The sequence below is a fragment of the Plectropomus leopardus genome, chromosome 10 (genome assembly GCF_026936395.1).
Source record: "Plectropomus leopardus strain MGB_pleo_1.0 chromosome 10, ASM2693639v1, whole genome shotgun sequence".
Classification (NCBI taxonomy): domain Eukaryota; kingdom Metazoa; phylum Chordata; class Actinopteri; order Perciformes; family Serranidae; genus Plectropomus; species Plectropomus leopardus.
The window spans coordinates 21,892,592-21,914,242 of NC_142185.1; the positions used below are offsets into that span (position 1 = coordinate 21,892,592).

Here is a 21,651-nt window from a genome sequence, read left to right on the forward strand (position 1 = left end):
TTCAAACACACATCAACAGCTACATGTACTGTGCCTCTGAGCACAATAGTGAAATAAGCAGCCTGGGTGCCGGCTGGTATTTGCTGCAGTGAGCTCGACTTCATTTAGAGAGCTGTGGCTGAGGTTTTCAGATATTTCCATACAAATGCACAGCCCTGCAGATCAAGTCTCTTTACAATCTGTCCATGGGAACTTCGGTAATGACAATATAAAGGAAAAAATGGTTTGGAAATCCAATTTACAATCATGGACTAATAAGAAATGGCTCAGAAACCATCAAATGGAACATTTTCTTAAAATCCTGGGCTAATGTGTGTTTTTTACTCCACATCTTTTTCTCTGCTTAGCTGGCATCACTTCCACTGCCCCTAAATCTGATATAAAATTGCCCATTGTGAGGTTTAAACCTCAACAATGTCAGCCCATTAGAGGGAATGTGGGACTGAAGTAATGAGCACTCATATAGTGCAACATAAAATGACTCTTTCTTTGCAAGTACGGCCCTCAAAAAATGATGCAATAGGAAATATGTTAGAGGAATAATTATCATAACAAGTCTCTCCCACAAAAGGTTGGTCAGATTAACTGCTACTTGTCAGAACAAACTGAACATTTGCGCATTTGCAGGCGAGTGGTTAGCCGCCTTCCTCCAGCTGTCGACTTGGTTTTATGAGATGGTCAGGAGAGAGAAGAAGGAAATGTGCAACAGTGCAGCAATAGCTGCATTTAAATTCAGGCTGCCACAGTACATGGGCAATCTGTAATAGTCCACTCACACATCATAGCACTTGATTCAAAAGCCTCACAGCCAAGTCAGATTTATGTTGGTGTGTGAAATGATGACTCTTCTAAGAAAGTATTGCATGAAATAATATTAAATATGGCTAGCTTCTAAATTGTTTTTAGCTGTGAAATTATGCATTGTCAATTCAAAGCACAGTTTGATTGTTTTTATGTTAAACTTTACTATATGATCTTTCCTAAACGTTTTGTTCAAACGGTCAGTTGCCATTGCTTCATGCTCTCTTCAACTGTCTCTGATCTTGAGTACACCATTATTGTTCTGGCAGGGCTGCTTTCTCATTGTGAGATTTCTGTCTCTCCCCCTCTCAACTGAGTGAGGAAACACAAACAGGGCCCTTTCAGGTCACATCTTTTTCAAATCAGGAGGAGACACTGCTACAGTGGATCACCCTGGTGTGCCGCATTTATAAATAAACCCACCGTGGGACAGGAGACTGATTCAGTGTTTCGATGCAAAGCCGCATTTTTACAGCACGTTCACAAATGTGCTACGTTGTCCACTGAGGCCTGTTTGTTGGCACTATAAATTACAGGCTAAAGCATGCCAGTCTGATGTGGCAGTTATAGTGACACTTCAGGCCAAGATCCAGAGAAGGACATGCCCTTGATGTGCTGAAGAGCCATGAGGAAAATGGACTGATAAAAAGAGGGTGGATATCAGGCACGGACAGAGGTTAATGCGGGAGGAGCGGCTCTGCAGGGCAGCGTACGAGCTGCACAATGTGCTTAGTGACTGCAGGAGGGACAACACATTCAGAGTGGATCATTTTGAATTGGGGAACATTATTAATTGTCTGGATACTGGCAGGAAATCTCAATGATATTATGCATAACATTCAGACATTGTAATACAGAAAGCCTCTTATAAACATCAATTCACTGTATTCACAACACAACATTTTATTTTACCTTTTGCCAAAAGCTTTTCTTTTTTCTTGATGTGAAATATCATTTTCATGTTTAGTGTGGAGTACCATAAATGGAAGGATGAAGTGGGATTTTGTCACTTTCCTCAGGTTGGCAGTCATAAGCCTGGATAAGCCCTTATAAATATTAGTGTGTCTCACACATACTGTTTCAGTTGTTGCAAATATACTGGCAAAGTTTAGCATTTCCTGAATCCAAATCCTCCTCTCTGGGTTTTGTAAATACCACTCTACTCCAGCTGCATGAGATTTCTCTTCAAATCAGTCGAAAACTATGGACCTCACTCTTACACACAGCTCAAGCAGGCACACTGGACACAGATAAATGTCAGTTTATGTTCAAAACGTAACGCATCAATTATTGCTGAAGCCCTTTACTTCGCCGGCGAGTTGCATGAAGGATTTTGAAACAAAAAAAACGTTGAAAGACGAAAAGCAAGGATAAAGGTATTGCCACATTGGTTGGCTGAAGTCCTTGAGGCAAGCATGAATACACTCTGAGTCAATAATTTATGCACCCAGGCACACACATTCAAACACACACACACACACAAAGTGAGAAAGAGAGAAACGGAGCATTGGCGTACAGGGAGACAGAAGACCGAAAAAAGCTTCAGGGACAGAAGCACAGTCTGAGACTAACAACTGGAAGACATACATATGTTGCCAGATGTGAGATTCTGCTCTTCACTGTGAAAGAAATAGAGACACATCAAGGAGGTTTGACTCAGTGGTGTTTCCACTGTGTTTGCTTGGGCCTGATGTAAGCAGATAGTAAAGGTTCTTCCTTTGGTTAATGCTTACAGTCATATGCTGTCTTCACACCGCCTGACACATCTCTTCAAGCTTACATAATGTAGATCTGCCCTAATTTCCCTCTCCCGAGCAGAATTGGGGTCTTCAAGCAGCTAAAGCAACATAACACCATCAATCTGACAAGCAGATTGAGTCAAAGGTGATCCACAGCAGTTTGTTGTCTTATTAAAATGGACATTTTTCAGACACAGACATCAGTCACGCTTAGATGCGGCACAGGGCAGTGTATTGTGCTCAATGTGCTCAGTGCTCAATTTAGAGACATGCGACATACAGTAATCACATAAATGTCAAAGAGCTGAGTTACAAATGAGTTCGCCCTCTGTGTCAGCATAGTACCTCTTGCTCTGGAATTGTTTTTTCGTGTCAGGTAATTGGATGTTTCCATGGATACTGCTATGTCTGGTAAGAATACAGTTTCTCTGCAAGTGTCTGCGTATGCAGATATGTTCTTATGGCACAGTTACAGTAAGGTCACATATTCCAGCTTTATGCACATCACAGTGAACGCAACAAACACACCCTTTTTGCTGTGAGAGGCTTGCGAACAAACATTTGGAATTATACAAGAAACTCATATTTGTACAAAAGTAGATTTTGCAATACCGCCGTAGGCCTGCCACTTTTATTTGTGTAGCTGCTTGAATGCTTTAGGCATTGGATAATCATTTCATTTATACATGTGAGAATTGATCATTTAAGCTCTTCATCAAAATGTCTTTGGGTGTTTTTACTGAGTGAAACTGAGGCTTCATACAGTACTAACTATGCCATCTCAATGTTAAATTTTGCAACACAGCCCTTTGTTATGTCCCATTTGCCTAATTGAAACCATCACAATGGCTCGATCTGAACATTTGAATTGGATATTGTAATTTTCGTTATGTTCTGAAAAATGCCATTGGGGTTTTGTGCAACATTTTCAATGCTGCCCTTGCTGTGCACTATGACATTTGCTTCACACACCACGGCTTAGAGGGTGAAGGGAACACAGAGACAAGGGTATACCAAATGAATGCATATCTTTTATTCATCAGCTAACAACTAAACAGCACACTGTAGATATATTTACCCCACATATTCCTAGTTGTACTGTGTTTTTTGCAATAAGAGACCAGGTTTTTGCTTCTCAGAGCCGATGCGAGTTTGCATGGAAATGCTGATGATGTGTTCTATTTACAAATAAGAGGTTAACATAGAAAATCACTGTTCCATATGAAAACCAAATAAAAGCAAACATAAGAGTTGGAGTAAGAATAAGACACTAACCGGATCTCTTCTTTGCAAATGAAACATGTGCACATATACACAGGACAGTCACATCTCAGTTTAACATATTTTTGGATTATCAGTATTTGTAGTCTCACATGTGACAAATATCTGCATTTGGTCATTACAAAAAGCTGAAAGAGCAAAACATATTACAAATGTCTGTTATATACAGTAAAAACTGTGTTTCAGTACACAGTTTGCAAGATTCTTACAAATTGAAAGAAACATGACAAATAAATTGTTAAAAGTGTTCCTCCAAATACACTTGCAAATGCAATTATTTGCTTCTTTTTTTGCAATGTGATATCTTCTCACATGTTGCATTAGTTTGGTTGCACAAAATTTACCACACATTTTAAAAGATTTGTTTTTTGAGACAATGAACTAGATGTCAGCCACTGCTAAGAATAAAAAAAAAAACTTTTGTGTGTATCTGTGTAAGTTTACAGTGTTTTCATCACTAACTTCACAGCAATACATTGTTTTTAAAAATCTTACATGAAACAAAAACCTGTGCAGGTTTACATCATGCTGCACTGTGTTGATTTCATTTAATTTGTTCTGATGAATTTCCAAAGTACAGCCACAGGTCAAGTGACAAAATAATCACAGCATAATTCTGAAACATGTGAAAGGCAACAAACCCAAGACTGTATACTTGATAAACAGCATGACTAATGCTGCAGTGTAATACATGGTGACATGCAGACAGAGTCCAGATACACCATGTCCTCTAATTAGCTGAGTCAAGATGACAGGTTCAGTGCATAATACTGCATATGAGGTGAATTTACTCTGTGTATTAAACTCTCAGGGGGAGTCACATCTCTGGGCTTACACTATTGACCCAGAAATTGGTTCGACTGCATTATGACCGGATGATGTGCTTAGATTCCTTTAGAGCATAGAACATTTTTTTATGCATAAAGTCGACTCCATCCACTCAAGCATTCATTTGTTGTGCTTTTCAATCTAATAGCTAAAGCTTTTGAGGACCTTTATACATTTGTTACACCCCCCATCAACCCTCCGCCCTAAAAGAGACAAACAGAAACTGCTAATTATGGTCAACTTGCCAGATTTCGACCCTGTGCCAAAGAGATAAAAAACAAACAGTGTCACATAATTTTTCATTGTGATGGAGTACAGGGAAAAAAATCCACTCAGTATTCCCATAAAAAAACATGTAATTAAAATATATGACATTTTAGAGAAAAAATAATAATCTAAAATGTGATACAAAAGTACTTCTGAATATTCATTTGTTAAATTTCAAATTAACAATTACGGGATGTGATGATATTATTAACTATCATGTTTATGAGTGTTGGTTGGTGACTGAGAGGATGAACTGTTGGCATTTTGTACAGATTGTCTAAGTATGCTCTATATCTATGCATAGTGCAGTTCTCATGTGGTGCTTTTATGAATATCAAACCTATGTCTATGGCTGTATGCACGTCTTACCATATAGTGCATTTTAGAAAGTGACATCATTGTTAACCTGTAGGAGTCAATAGTGCATTTTTTTAAAAAACAAACAAACAAAAAAAAAAGTGTAAAATATGCAGTCATTTAATATATGGTGTATATGGTCAACAGATCTGACAAACTGAGCTGAATTTCAAAGTATATGTAGATACATTGGACTATATTGCAAATCTACTCAAATGTACTGCAACTGGAAGACATTTTTTAAATAGTATTCAGATATATAATAAAGAAAAATGAAGATTTTAAGGGTACAAAAAACACAGGATTGTGCTTTGATGTACTCTGAGTGTCAAACTTTGCATATATTATGAGCTGATTTTTTGTGTGAAGTGCTTTGGTTCTCGTGCAAATAAATAAATGTGCTCATCACAATTCATCGCTTTTCAACAAGTGTGTTCTCAAGCTGTATGTTTGCCGTAAAATAAATATTTGTAACGTGATATAGACCTTTAAAGCTCAGTTTCCTCCAGTTACCATACATCTGAATACAGCTGTGATCTTGTAGTTACAACATTTCTGAGTACAGTTACAATACATTAATATTTAACTCAATCCAAGTGCAACATGTGTTCATAATTCCACAAGTGCAGTTGGTTTGGAGGTTGGGGAGGCTCTGAGGGAACACCACAGATTTCCACAGATTACTCTGCAGAATGCGCGCTGGGTCAGTTCAGTATATTTTTAGGATACATTAATTATTTTCTCCCAAATCTGCAAACAAGAGAAAGAGATTTACTGTCCTCATAATCTGTGATTTGAGATATTACATCGGAATTTGTTTTATGATCTCATGCATTTAATATGATCATCCCAGAGCTGTGCATGATGGAGGAAAAATGCCTTGCTAAAAGTGTCTGACTCCATTTCTCACTAGAGTATAATTTTCTAAGAGATGTGTGGCTTTTGTCAACACCTACATGCAAGTCGAATAAGTGTTAATATTTAAATTTACTTGCAGAATAAATGAGATTTAGCCTTTGAAACTAAACTTGACAGAAGTGGGAGCCTTATGTATAACTGTAACAAAAGACCTGGTTTATTTTGGGTTGAGAACATATCATCTGCACGCTTCATTAACACTCATGAAATGCAGCTAATTTGAGAGTAAAAGCTCAGTCTCACATTATTGTCAATGAAACAGCTCCAGGATGTATTTAATGTAGGGATGAGTCATAAGAGCCCAGGATTTCTGGTTGCTTTTTCATATTTACACATTTAAACCAAACTGTTAAACACCACAGGGCTACAGGGGTAAGTGATACATTGAAATGAGCAGTGTTCCCCTTTATTACTCAGTCCTGTGACACATGATTCCCAGATTCACAACTAATAAAGGTGATGAAATAGTTCTGCCTGTTTTGAAACATGGTCTGATTCCTGATTAATATGGACACATTGCATCAATGCGTCCACTCAGACAAGTCTTTTAAAACTGTGTAAATGTTGTTCGTTTTTCAAGAACCTCAAGGTAGTCCGGGTCAATGTGAAGCTTTGCTTTCAGTTCCCAGTACTCGCTCCTGTTGGGTTCCACATACACAGTACTTGGTGCTGCACAATAAAGTATTGTCTGTTGTATTCTATCTGGGTGCACGTATTGATGCCTTGCATCATAGTCTGAGGTATACTGACTCGATGAATGCGCCGCATGCCTGCATGGTAACGTATTGCTGTAGCGTGTGTGCTTGTCAGGTTCGAGTACATCTCTGTAGTAACACTGATCGTCTTGGTGAGGGCTCGAGGGCTTGTTAAGAGGCTCTGGAGTGGTGGCACTGTACTCCGAGCTCATTACATTACTGGCTGCCTCTTCATCCGAGTTGCCCAAAAAAGCGCCGCTCAACTCATCAAAGTCTCTAAATCCATCCGCTGATTTACTGTCCGTCGGGGTTTGGGCATGAGTTCTGCATGTGGACTCTGTGGGAGGTGGGATGTACTCGTACACATGTCCAGCAGATGTTCGGACTTTGGGGATGGATCCCTTTTTGTAAAGGCCGTATTCCATGTTGAGAGAGCTGATGCAAGCATTCATGGAGTTATTGTGCTCATTCTGACTCTTTTGTCGTCTCTTTTTCATCACCACAAACAGTCCTGCAGCCACAAACACTGACACAATGAACATGAGGAGAAGGGCGAGGATCATCACAGATAAGGGGATGGTGGTGTATTGTGTGTCAGAGTCCAGTGATGTTTCTATGGTGATAGTGCTGCCAGGAAATGATTCTTCTGAGGGTGGGATCATGGAGGCAAGTATATCAGAGTTATTAGGGCAGAAATTAGCTGTCTTAATGTATCTCATATCTTCCCCAGCTAGCCTCTTAGGCGAACCACAGATGACATTGTTTACAACTGTGCCTGTGCTAAGCTGCTCCAGCCACATCTTCAGCTCCAGTATGCTGCAAGAGCAATCCCAGGGGTTCTCGAACAAATCGACCTGCACCAGCGCTGTGAGCTGATCAAGCACGCCACTGACTGGCAGGTATCGCAGGTGGTTGTTGCGAAGATTTAGTCTGGCTAATGTCAAGCCGCTAAATGTTCCCACTGGTAAAGTTTTCAGGAGGTTATTGTTCAGAAAAAGAAGCTGAAGTTTGGGCACATGCTGAAAAGTGTCCGAAGCAACCTCTTTAATGACGTTGTACTCTAAATATAAGAACTGTAGGGTCTCCAGTCCATAAAACATCTCTGCTGTGAGATGGTCAATCAGATTCCCGTTAAGGTACAGTCGTCTTAGATTTGTCAAATCGCCAAAAGCTCTGTCATGTATGCGAGATACTCGATTGTTGCCAAGATGAAGCAAATCTAATCCAGTCGCCTCGATAAAGTCTGATCGACGCACCACGGGGATGTAATTCCCTGTTAAATACATCTTTTTGGGATTGTAAGGTTTGGGATTTAAGTCCGAGATGTGCTCAATCTTTCGCTCCTGACAGTTCACATTCAGGCCAAGGTCTGAAATTTGAAGGTTGCAGGTGCAGGCAGTTGGGCAATCTAAAGGCACAGGGGATTTGGTTTGATATGAAACAATTTGGCCATAATTTTGCGGTTTATTAGATGGGATGCGAGCAGTGGGCCTTGATTTTAATTTGCCTGACTGGCGAGGTCCCTTAGTGGGCCTTGATGAGGACCGTGCAATCCCTGATGAGGTGAAGGAGGCTGTGACTAGAGCTGGCGTGGTCCTATGGTATGCATCGGTGCTCAAATGTGGCAGGGGGGGCATCTCATATTCAGCAATGGCTCTCCTCGGGCACAGCTCCTGTTTCGAAACCTCATCAAGATCTCTCCCATGAAGCCGGAAAGGGAACTCGCAAACGACGTCACCGACCAAGGCCGTGTACGATATGCTTTCGAGCCAGGTTTTAAGAGCTATCAGCTCGCACGAACAGTTCCACGGGTTCTCCTCCAGCTGCAACTCCACGACGCTGTTCATGTGCTCCAGCAGACCTGAGTAGGGGAGCACTTTGAGCTGATTCCCCCTTAAGTCCAAATGAGTCAAAGGTACATACTGGAAAATGTTCACAGGCAGAGTAGATATTAAGTTGTCATTTAGAATCAGGACCTCCAGATGTCGAAGCCTGCTCAAGGCATTGGGCGCCACATGAGTGATATAATTATAATCAATTTGTAGATATTCCAGACTTTCAAGGCCAAAGAAAAACTCTTCCTTCAAGGTATCAATTTTGTTATTGTTGAGATGCAATCTTTTTAATCCCTGAAGTCCATTAAAAGCTCCTGCTTCAACCTCAGATATGTCATTATTTCCCAGATGTAATATTGTAAGTCCTTTGTACTCGACAAAATCATTGGCAGATAGCTTTTTCAGAAGATTCCCTGTAAGCAGCAGATGATACTGGGAGAAGTACACTGGGCTTATGTCTGAGAGGCTCACAACTCCTCTGTTTTCACAGCTCACTGTGAGGATCCCCTCTCTCTCCTCACAGGCACACAGTCTCTGACATATTTCTCCATAACGGCCAAACATCTCAACAATGCACACTGACGTTGCACTTAGCAAAACATACGAGATCCAAAGATGCATTTTCCTGCAAAAATGATGGCCCGAGCTCACAGTCCTGCTAAGGTATCCTCAATGTCATCTAGAAATAAAACACATACATGGTGATGTAAAAAAACAGGCAGACTGCAATGAAAGCAACTTCCACACAACAAGCTACACGAGTCAAAGGTTCATTTGCTGTTACCCAGAGGTAACTTCTGGCTGCGTGGCTGCTGATTTTAAAATGGCTCAAACAAAAGCAGGATAGAAAGCAACTCCTTCAAGCTATGTAAATAACAAAAAAAAAGCAAGGTCAAAGCAAGACATAAGCACAAAACAATGGTCTAAATCCGCTGTGAGGGAGAGCCACGTCGCATTAGCTTGTTAAGACATCAAAATGCAATTAGTTAGAATTTAAAGATATGTAAATTACAAGAGGTTAGCTGAGATTTTTTGCAGCACAGTGCACGCCTTGTCACACAGAAGGCAGCCAGCATAATTTCTAAGTCCTGGTAGAAATACATACCTCACGCACATTGATGAAGATGTGGGTCTTGTTGGGTATTTCAGCGCATCTTTTATTTTTAATCCGTCAACACGAAAGAGGAAATCTATTGAGCGCGAGCACGTTCGTCGCCTCTAATGCACCGGGGAGGATGAAAGAAACGCTGATCAACCATAACTGCCAAATGCTTCTCTTTAACCACGCGGTGCCGGAGGAGACACAGCTATGCCTGGTAACAAAGTTGCTTATTTGCTCTCTCTCTCTCTCCCCCACTCTTTCTCTCTCTCTCTCCGCGGACGCTCACGCACGCAACGACGCACGCTCACTCGATGGTCGGGAGGATGTCAAGTCATTTCATGCACAAAGAATCAGCTCACTGGAGCATCTAGATACATCGCCCCAAAAGATGTTGACCTACCTACAGAAAGGATGTCCCAAAAAAATATATCAATAATTCACCTGGTTGGGCGCGCTCATGTGTTCAAACGGTTTGTTGAACCGCTTATCATGTTATTCATCCTGAAAACAAAACCTTTACCGGAATGCCAAGTTACACCAGTTTTTCATAATCTGTCAATTCTGGGATGTTAGGCAGCTGGGGAGTGAGATATAGAGATTTAAAAATAAGATAAAACAACGTTGTCTTAATTAACATGAGCTGATTACATCTTTCCAGCATCAAAGTGGCAGTGCAGTGTATTTACATCCCAGCTGCTATTTTTGGACATGTGACCTGAGAAAAGCTGTTGATCAGCAGTGCCGGACGTAGCCCCCCCAGCCCCCCCTCCCCGTGCTCTTAATAAAAGCTAATGGGACTTCACATATAAACAACTTATGCCCTCTTTTTTTGCACACACACTGTATTGTTTTTTTTCCTTCTCATTTTCTCTTACTGTTATGCCACACTGCTGATGTGAGCAATGCCTGAACCCCCTGAACTGCTGCGGCTCACACGCAAGCAGGGTTCACACATATAGCATTACTCGAGCAGAACTGCCCACTACTATGAGTACTGTATTTCCATAAATAAAAGCCATGAATCTATTTATTTATGAAGCCGTGCAAGCCACTGCATTGTCAACAACACAGTCCCTCAAATGTTATACAATACAAAGCCTTGTGTCAACCAATGAAGGCATTCTGTAAACAGAAACATTGTCCATGGGTTTAAAAATAATATATATATATATATATATATATATATATATATATATACACCACTCTCCACTCTCACCACTGGTATATTATCTTATTTCCCCAAAAAGTATCATATATATACACAAATATACACTGTATACACACACCCCTACTCATCCACACAAATTATGTAAGCCAAAAAATACACAAGCACATGCTGACACACACACACACACACACACACACACACACCCACACACCTATACACTTAAACATGTACACAGCAATGTGCATTAGATCAGAGTATGTACAGAGGTAAGTAAGCAGGCGAAAACAAGTAGCCTAAAGGTTATGGTAAATAAACACTACTATCAATAGTCACAATGACTGAAATATTAATGAAGTAATGAAAGGAAATATTTGTATATTTATAATATGACAAATAATTCTTCATCAGTGTAATGTGGTCCTGACTGGGCCAAATCCAGTCCAGAGAACCAGTCAGCAAGCTTTTATTTTGAAACGGAAACAGGAAAGGTTGAGTTAACAGACAAGCTTGAGTTAAATATATATGTTTATGTACTGTATTTTTTTTTCTTTTAAAATACATTGAAACTTTAGTGAAAGGTGGTGTGGTGTCACTATGATTATCAAAAGACCATTGTCGCTGTCTATTTTTGCTGAAAACTGTGCACTTCAGACAAAAGAAAAATAGGCAAGACTCCACATCTCCAGATGTTTTGCAGCTGATTTTGGATGTGTCAAGCCTGAGCAGCACTGCTCATGCAGGCAATGTTTCTGCACTAACTTGTTATCACGGGTGTAAAAAAAAAAAAGAAGACACGTCCTGCGACGCACTTGCCCTGCTCACACGGGCAGAGTGGCCCGGGCGTAGTGCTCTTAACATACAACTCCACTGTGAATGGTCTAGCATGTTCTGAGTGAATGGTCACTCACTGATGAAGACATAAAGGTGAACTGCAGTGCCAGGACTAAAAGTGTTACAACTATGGACCGATTGTTGCCATTTGATCTTTGGGTGGCACCCAGATGGTTGCTATATCCCCTATAGGAGGATCTACCACTGTGATTGAGTCACAGTACATACAGTGCCCCTGCATGACTGATCAGACTTTTGTGCATATCACCCCAGCCAAAGGTCAGAGGTTGTTGAGTTTTAATAGTTCAGTCAAAATATTCAGTCAAAATTCAGGTAACAGCATACCCTTGAATAAACTGTCACATGGATCCCAATCCAGCTCATGACAAGCAGCACTAAAGAGCTTATATGTCCTGTGCAGAACAGCCTTAATAATCATGTCATCCACTGCCTAATGCATGAACAACACACTAGGGCTTTGCCATAGTAGGATGTGTATTGATCCACACCCCCCTGTGCTGGCAGGAAAGCTTGTAAATTAGAAGTAATACTCTTGAAATGGTGCAATATTTGTCTGATGGTGTATTAAAATTAAATAGTAAACTATGAGTCACACAGAGTATGACTCATGCCCTTATTGAGTTTGTTTTCACCTGATCTTAATGAAAACCAAACAGTTCTGGCATGAGTTCTCACTGTGGTATAATTAGATTGAATTATTCACTCCTCTCATTTTCATTTATCAGATGTAGCATCTGAACTGGTGGCACATGTTGCATACGAAATTTCCTGTCGGTTCAGCGACAGAGCAAAAGGTAAAGAAAAAGACCTGTCATGCCCGTCTCCACCTGACGCGGTAGCACTCATGCGGAAACATGTCAAGTATCGCGTTGTATATCGTTGTGTCCTCGTGGAGCTGTATCCATCATCCTCCCCACTTGGCTCTTGCTCACATGGGAGGAGAGGCAGGCACATCAGGGACACTGCCTGTGGCTCATATTAAAGAGTATGAAGGCTGCATTCAGGATGCATGCAATTCATTTGTGCTTCTGTTTCCTCTGCCTTTAGAGGTTTGTGCTGCGTATTGGGGTAGACCCTGAGCATTAGCTAAACCCCATCATTACACCACTATTCCTGCATAAATTAGCATAGATGTTTGTTGCAATATGAGAAGCAAATTGTACAGCTGGCACAAAATTGCTGTCATCACAGACATCTGAATAAGAGAAATATTTTTTGAATGACAAAGTGTGAATTTTGTCTTTGCATTTGGTTTATGTTCACACATATGTTCGCCTTTCTCTCTTTCTCTCTGTGCAGTCTGATAATTCTTGCTGTTCATCCATGGTCACAATGTGCAGAGGGAACATGAGGCACACACAAGCGATGCATGATACGAGCCTCATTTACTATCTCTCCAAGTCTTCCACGACACTGAACATAATCTTCACCAACTGGGAGCAGAAGACAGCCACTCTTCACACACACACACATGCACACACGCACACACACAGAAAGAATCAGCATAACAAATGACTGGAAGAAGAAATGATGATGACTAACAATTATGTGCTCCAAGGTCAGAAATACACAAATGGAGTTGGAGCTGTGCCACAGAGGATGATGGGTAGTGCTTCTGATATATGTTCCTTACAGATGGTACGTCGTACTTTGTCATCTGTGTCCAGCTGGAGCATACAAGAACACTCGGCATCCCAGTGAACTTTTCTGCTTTTGTCTGGCAGGAACATTACTGTCAGGGCTCTCGCAAGCTTTTGTTGCATCAGAAGCGATGCTGCACGGCAAACAACTCGACAACACAGAGCTTTTTAAGATTATTGTGTCAACACATTGTGTGAGGGTTTTTTTTCTTGATAATGTAACAGTATTTTATGAGTTGTAGTCTCCACAGAGAAAACTCTAAGGCTCTTGGCCCTGTGAATATTTACACAACTGATTTGCTTTTAAATGGAAGTTATATGAAAAAAAGCAAGAAAATACTGTTTTAATCAACATTTCCTACTTGCGATTACAGCTGTATTTGTCAGCCATGCGACTGAGACAACCTGGGACCCAGAAGACAGTGAGGAGATGGTCAGATGAGGCTTCGAGAAGCAGCTTCAAAGCAAGTGACAGCAAAGAGTGGGCTGCAAGGGGGAGGACATTGCAGCTGCCTGACACACTGCATCATGCATAATGTTTGTCCATCGGGGAGGTGCAGTGTTTCCCAACAAGTATCACGTCCCTGCGACCTGAAGCCTCTCCTGAATGACAGAAAGAGGTCTTTCATGTTAGGGACAAAGAAGAACGGCGGTGGGTAAAGAAAAAGGAGGAGAGGAAGATCAGGGAGGGCAGAGACTGTTATGGGAGGAAGACTGCAGCAGAGGAATGTGAGTGAGTTTGTAGGAGCATGAAAAACATCTTTAGTTACAAGAAATCTAACAGCAGGCAGTCGGAGAACATGCCTCCAAGAGTATCTCTGGTCTCCCTCGAGGAGGTGGGGGGAGAAAAAGATGATGGCCACATTATCAGCCATCATGGACGACACCTCTCACCCCCCAGCGTGGATCGCTAAGAGCCCAGGGCAGCCACTTCGCTGGCAGGCAGCTCCATAAATAAAGGCACACTACGACATGTTTTTCATCTCTGCTGCCACGAGGCTCTACAGTCTCCACTATTCTCTGCAGACCATAAAAACCGCTATCAGCCATACTTAAAAGCAGGTTTTGAACTATTAATATGACTATCCGCTATTATAACCATCCCGCACAATCTGCTCAAACACTTTGTTCTCATTCAAATTCTACTCGTTATATATTGTTTATCTATCAAGTCTGTTATCTCTGAGTATTCCTACTGTAGGGCAATCTCTTTATTTTCACACTGGATGTAAGACTGTGTTGTAATATCATTTTATAATGTGCATCTAGGACACCAAATGCCTTGAAATCCTTGAAATTTGATTTTGTTATTTATATGAGCCCAAGATGCTATTTCCCTCTGGGTTGTTTGCAGGGGGGTAGCTTTTGTTTCAATATTGTGATAGTGTTTCAAACACCTAATTCTGGTGATATTTTAAGCAACAACTTGTGTCTTTTCTGCATCAGGGTCAGGTTCAGGTTCACCTGTGGGTAAACCTGGGGTAAATATCTTTAATTGTTAAAATAAAAGTCCTCTGCTACATTTTTTATTTTCAGCATAGGATCCACACACCAAAAGCCACCTTTTGTTTCTGTATGAAACACTGCTGGTCAGTGTCAGCTGAGGATTTTCATGCGGGAGTCTGATGTTTGCTTCCTGTCTGAATGTTTTTTTTTTGTTACACCTAACCAGCCATGCCTTTGTTGCCTAATCCTAAGCGTGTGCTTCTGTTGACAGCAGATGCCGAAGCATACCTAGAGCAAAATATGTAATATTTAGTCCACTGACAAAGTGGCAAAATGTAAGGACATGGGATAAGAACTTACTTACGAAAATAGATATGTTCAATTCAAACCTTGTAAACGTTACTGCCCTCACTCTTACATGCATCCTTTTTTGATGGAATAGATACAGCCAACAGATGGCCATAGAGGACAGACCCAAAAGTTTCACACAACAGCAAACGAGGATACGAGGGTGAAGGTCTCGGTATTGTGCCCTTTAATGGATGCAGTGTTGCAGTTAGTGGTGGTTTGTGAGGCCATTAGATAAATTGCCACATGAGGACAGAGAATTCTTTTCACTATTATTATCAATCCATTTCACCCCGCCATTTTTTAAATGTCTTTATCGTCGCCGCCAATCAAATCTCACTCGTAATGCGCTACACTGCCCCCATAGTTTCCTACGGTCGTGCTCTATGCCATCAGTATCCGTAAGCTTTCAGAAATCGTGCACAAATATGGATGAAATGAAGGCACAATACAGACAGAAGGCTCTATATGTGTCCAAATATGAATCTAATGTTGAGCATAAATGAGCCCTGCCTCCTCTGCTACACCACTCCATCCTGACCCACTCTGACCTCAGATCCCCTTAAAACACCAACCTGGCACCCTGGACTTTGTGAAGACCTGCTGTTAAAATGAGCTCCTGAACTTACTCCATTTTTATTCACATATTTCCCAACTACAGCTCCTTTTACACCCATAGCCACTTGACTAGGGATAATTTCTCTTTGTATTAGTGCTCCTGTAGTCTCCAATTTTCCAAATTCCTATTTTTGGGGGCTGTTTCCTTCTCCTCTTAAAGGGCTGAGTCATAAAGTGTTGCTGTTGTGAACTTTTAAAGCTGTCTGAGATAGTGATGTAGTATTAGCAGACACAAATAAACTTGACGACAATGGACAATTTGATTAAATTTTCTTGTTCACTTGATTTCTAATATCATAGCACACTTTAGTTATATTTCTTTACTGGTATACCACATTGTTTTTGTATATATTATTTGAGACCATATTCTTTTAAAGACATATAATAATTCTTTCATTTTTTGCTGCCCTGCTGCTGTGACACTTTAATATACACCTGTGAGATCTATAAAGTTTCTCCTCTTTCATAGTAGCCATCATTTCACATACTCAAGATCATAACATTTTTATATCAAGGGCCAGTCAACAGATACTTATCTTATCATGGATGTCCGTTGACGCCTTGGAAGAGGTTTGGTGTTATTTATGATGTCTTTCATTCTTTCCAGTTAACAGCCTGCAGCTCTCCCACATTTTGTCCGAGACCTCTTGGGAATATTTGAAGGACTGATGGTGGTCCATGAGCCCCAAGTGTGGATATCGCTGTTCCTAAAAAGAAACAGAATCAGAGCCTTTGTTTTTATGCTAGCTGCTATGGCACCACCTGTTGGTGAAGTTTATCAAACACAAAAGGAGAAGGGGAGATTGAAGAGAAATGAGGGGGATATAACTGATAGTAACTGCTTGTTAATGACATTAACATCCGTATGAGCAGATTAAAACTTAGATGCACAGTTGTTCACATTACCCTCTTAGAGGTCATATTGAAAAATAATTATAATTACTTAATTAAAACAACTGATTTGTCTACGTTAAAGTCAATCTATATAGATGACAAGGACATGGCACTTTGCAATGAAAAGTCAGCCTACGCTGCGGCTGCATCTCTGTATGACGGATTCAAAAGAGAATAACAAGAAGAAAGCAACATTTATTGTTAATCACAGGTCAGGTCAAATGAAATAGCACGTACAAGATTAGAAAGTGACAAAAGAGAAAAAATTGATTTCTTTTAACAGGCTTAAACTTGTCAACGGTTGAGATGTGATCTGAAGAATACAAGAGAACTGACTGTTGAGAGGAGGTGAGCATGTATGCACCTCGTCAACTTGTCAACGCTTTGTCTGTGATCTCTGATATATCTGAAGTAGCAGGGTCAAACAGAACCAAGAAATAATTATAACCAACAGCCATGGTGAGAAAAGAAAATGTATTTGGTATGCTTGAGTGGGACTGTTCCATTTCTATAACATACAATAAGAAGTTACTGGAGTGAAATAGCTTGCAGTTACTTTCATCTGCTTCAGTTTGATTCCTGACAAGCTTTACTTAACCAGCTGCAAGTTAATATAACCCTATAATGTATTAAAAAAAAAAAAAAACATGTATCAAATGACCAGTCAATCATTGTTGTTACTTTGCACTTTTGCACTTTGCACATCTTAGTGTTATGCACAGCAACAACAAGCATGGCTAAAAGCACTGGTACTTCAACATACATACATTTTCAGGTATTTGGCAACTGTTTAGACATGTAATTTGTGGTTGGTTGCCTGTGCTTGAGTTACAAATTTGATGACTTTATCAAAACTCTTGCAACTTAACTGGACTTAAACACCAATGAGTTGTGATCTTTACTTGGATTTTAGCCTTTTGGGCTAAAAATACTTGATACCTTCTCTTAAACCTAAAGATTAGAAAATGTGTTATTTAAGAAGTGTGCCACAAATCAATTTATTTACCTTAATTTCATTAAATGACATTTTTTTCATTTTCTGATTAACCTAAATTCAATTCATTTTAATGTAATGCTGTTATTGTCATTGCACAACTGTACAATGAGATTAAATGTCTCCATACAGTAAACAGAGACTTCACAGACAAGCAGGCACATAGGTATAAAACGGGGTATTGAAGTTGAATACATACAATGTACATATATTATAAGATAATAGACATTACAATATGAGAGGTGATAAATACAAGAAGACAGGACAGAAAGACAGAAAATTCATTGTTGCTTTCTAATTGTCAAGTTCAGTTTGCTTGTTTTACCAAACTTGTTTTGACAAATTGGACCAATCTTAAGAAGCACTGATGATTTTTTTGCAAATGTAATATATTATAATTCTATTGCTAAAATGGGATTGGATTTAATGAAGAGTGCATTATGACTTGAAACTTGAGTGCAAAGACTTGACATGTGACCTGTGAAAAATGACTTGGTCTCACCTCTCTAGAACTATATTACTGGGCAATTATCTTTTAGTTGACATGACCCAAACCAAGCAATTTATAAAATAAGCTGTAATTTTACCTCACACCTCATGGTGTCACTGCTGACTTAGGAAAGAATCTTGTTTACCCTCAGTACTCCATCCTTTGTTATTCCTCACTATCATGAGAGTATGAGGACATTTATTGCTTCACAATTGGAATAAACATAAAACTAATCTGGATTCAATATGTCAAACAAAAGCTCACAAATTCACCGATTCAGTCTGGACTGGCTGACTCCAAAAACTGCCACGTGATTGAAATCTTAATACAAATCCTGATGCTCTGATTTGCAGCTTAGGGGGACATGTGTTCGGAGTTAATGGCTTGATTGTTCAGCACATTTTAGGTTCTTTATAGAGTGCATTTCCCCTTTTAGTCTGTTGCATACTTAGAGTCAAGCTCAAAGACAAATATCCTCTCATAATTTAATAATAAATTCTGCACATTTCATTCCATCCTGTCACACAAATTTTTAAGTGAAATGGCCAAAAGTTAATTTGGTTGTGCAGGAGAAAAAAAGCACACATTCATTAGCGTTTAAGTATTTTGGAAACACTTTGACAGGAAGCAAAAAAAAATAATGTTGCCTCACTTGGCTGAAAAACATAATATCCAAAAACACTGTGAGCCACCATCTGAAAAAATGCTACATGTTCTGCTTGTGGAAATCAGAGGGCTGCGTGAAAGCACAGCTGTTTACTGTCTTCACAGCCCCTGCTTAGGGCTGATGGGAGCAAGATAAAGTCTTGACATGTTCACTAAGGTCAATTGCTGTGTGGTGTCTGTATGTACCCAGATACCAGGAGGGCTTCCTACCCTCTTAATTAAATACTACATCCACCTTATCTCAGTTCCTCATGCTGACAAGACTCTCCTGCAAACTAAAGACATCTTTTCTTTGGCTGACAGATCAAATGCTAATGAATAAACAAACAAGCAAAAATCACCACGCAAGCCTAGAATGAACAACTGTGCCGAGGCTCTCTGAGGACTGCAAAAACCACACTGCTAATCTGATGCAGAAAGATCTCTGCGGCTTTATCTTTGACTCAGATGACTCAAGAGCCGAGGTAATTACCTTGGTCAGAGAGGTCGTGGTGGAACATAATGGAAAAGTAAGTGTGTGGGGAGTTGAACTTAGTTACATTTAACCAAGTCAGAGCAAAGGACACTGACTGAAATGACTAGAGAAGGAGGAATGTGTCAGCTGTATGATCGTCTTAAATCAGTCAGTGAGCGGAGAAGAGACACACAGCTGCGTTTGTGTTGTCGCTCAATTACTGTGACCTACATGTGTGACAATCAAAATTTGACAAGTTTTGCCATTTTGTCTTTGGAGTAATTGTTTTAAAATTAAATCCTGGCTAACACGGGAACTACTTTGATTGTCGAGTGTTGATACTTTGCCTACTTTTCCCCACAGAAACAGGTTGTTACAGAATTCCCCACAGAGGAGAGACAAACAGTGGATTGTAAAAGTGTGGCAGCAGGGTACTTGAGCTTTATTTAGCTATGTGCCTTTAATTCTCAGGGGGATTGGGTGCAACGTTGATTGTTCACAGCCACAGCATTAAAAAAAAAAAAAAAAAAATGGAGGCCTCTATGATGTTGCCACGGTAACACACATTGTGCCTTTAATGACAGCCTCTGCTCACATCTTTTGGGTGATCATTTGCAGCCATGATAGCATTCAACTCACACTGCACACATTCTCTGTGCTGAATAAGTCATTGGGTTGCATATGTTTTCATTTACATGCATTTCGTAATAGGGAACATATTGTGTCATTCACTTGTTTACACATGCTAATTAGCACGCGTGCAGTGTGTACATTTGCATGCATGTTGTGTCATGTTGTCTGCCAGTGTGTCGCTGTATGTTTAAGAGTTTGTTTGCATGCATGTATCAACATGTTGTTGCCGCTGCTTGTCCCTGTTCCACACCAGCGATGATCATTCGGCTGACCATCACCTCGCTCCCTCCCTGCTCTCATGTGGATTTAGTTATAACGCTGGGGAAGAGCACAGGCTGAGATGACATAAACAGCATGAGTATTTCCATCATGTTTATCACAACATCCACCATCCAAACAGTTATGGAGTTGCTTTCATTTTCTGCTCATATTTGTATAGCCTTAGGCAGTAACCCAGAGTAATACCTAGTGGCAGGCAGGACTCAGACAGTTGTACATCACTGACGTTTTAATGTCTTCACTCAATTAAGGTGAGAGTGCATGTTTGTGAAATGTTATTCCACCTAATAGCCCAGGTTTCTTGCTGCCATTCATAATCAATATTTCATCTGGATATGCAAAGGAATAGGAGCATACGCCGGTGTATTCATTTAGCCTGAATTCTCTGTATAAGATGACAGTCTGCACTGCATACTTAATTGCAAATTCAAAGGATGAGGGGATAATAACTTGTGTGTGCTTGCACATGTGCGAATGTGTGAGAATCCGCAGCCGGCAATACATCTCAAGGTCTTCCTAAAATAGAGACAAATTTTCATTTTAACACATTATCACCCCATTAAGTCATTTGGAAATTGGTACTGAGCAGTCTTTTGAAAGCTCAGTCTGTTCATCTCAGCGCTGAGCTCCGTGGACTTTATTTATGCTTACCTTCAGGCATCTGCGTGTGTTTGTGCGGTCTCTTTAAAAACCTCCTTCTGTAAGCAACAGTGGTGTTATGAGGATTCGAGAGGCACACATCGCTATGAGTTTAGAGATAATCTTTGGAAGTAGAATTCTGGCCTCAGTACACCTTTGCTCAAAGAAAAGGTTTGTGTTTCGTTTAAGCTCCTGGAAATGACACGCTCCACGCTTTCACTTCCTTAAAACAATGTTCTTTTGGGGGGTTTATTTTGACCTGTTGGAATTTCAAAGAGAGAATATTGCAGCTGTGGGCTACCTCTAGGACCTCAAATACTTAAAAGGACCGTGTATTCGCATGTTTGGGGATTGTTTTGGGGCCTTCACGACGACTTCAAAGAATAATGGGATAATTATTGCACTTACCACCAGAGGGAAAGAGAAAGGAAGAGAGGGAGACACACACACTGAGAGACAGACAGAGAGAGAGAGAGAGGGAGGGAGCTAGGACGGGAGTAATGAGTGTTCAAAATAGACAATAAATCTAATAGCGTGCAAATTGAATGGAAATATGCTTTCACAGGAACATCAAATCTGTGATTATTATTATCAACTTTGATGCTGTGATCTTGTCTTTTTTTCAGGGGGGTTATTTAATGAGAATTTAGAGTTTAAAATTGCCATAAGAAATGTTGTGTGTTCAGGCCAGGTAACACAAAAACCAG

General features: G+C 40.2%; 1 protein-coding gene and 1 long non-coding RNA gene across 3 annotated transcripts in view; both read right to left on the reverse strand.

The window, feature by feature from the left end:
• LOC148188514 (uncharacterized) overlaps positions 1-21,651 on the reverse strand; it is a 52,849-nt gene that overhangs the window by 17,536 nt on the left and 13,662 nt on the right. The window contains exon 2 of the long non-coding RNA XR_015777641.1: positions 16,428-16,602. This is a non-coding gene — a long non-coding RNA (uncharacterized LOC148188514). The remainder of the gene's footprint in view (positions 1-16,427; positions 16,603-21,651) is intronic.
• On the reverse strand, positions 3,559-10,408 carry slitrk5b (SLIT and NTRK-like family, member 5b). 2 transcript variants are annotated; one of them, XM_088083292.1, is made up of 2 exons: positions 9,836-10,408; positions 3,559-9,400 (listed from the first exon to the last, which is right to left on the reverse strand). In XM_088083292.1, exon 2 carries the CDS (start codon positions 9,340-9,342, stop codon positions 6,739-6,741), a length of 2,604 nt encoding a protein of 867 aa, XP_087939418.1. In that variant the 5' UTR covers positions 9,343-9,400; positions 9,836-10,408; the 3' UTR covers positions 3,559-6,738. The 2 variants fall into 2 exon arrangements, with proteins under 2 accessions (XP_087939418.1, XP_042350943.2); XM_042495009.2 differs by having other exon boundaries at positions 9,827-10,407.

Coding starts and splice junctions, on each gene's coding strand:
- slitrk5b (XM_088083292.1), bottom strand. CDS start 9,342: ATGCATCTTTGGATCTCGTATGTTTTGCTAAGTGCAACGTCAGTGTGC.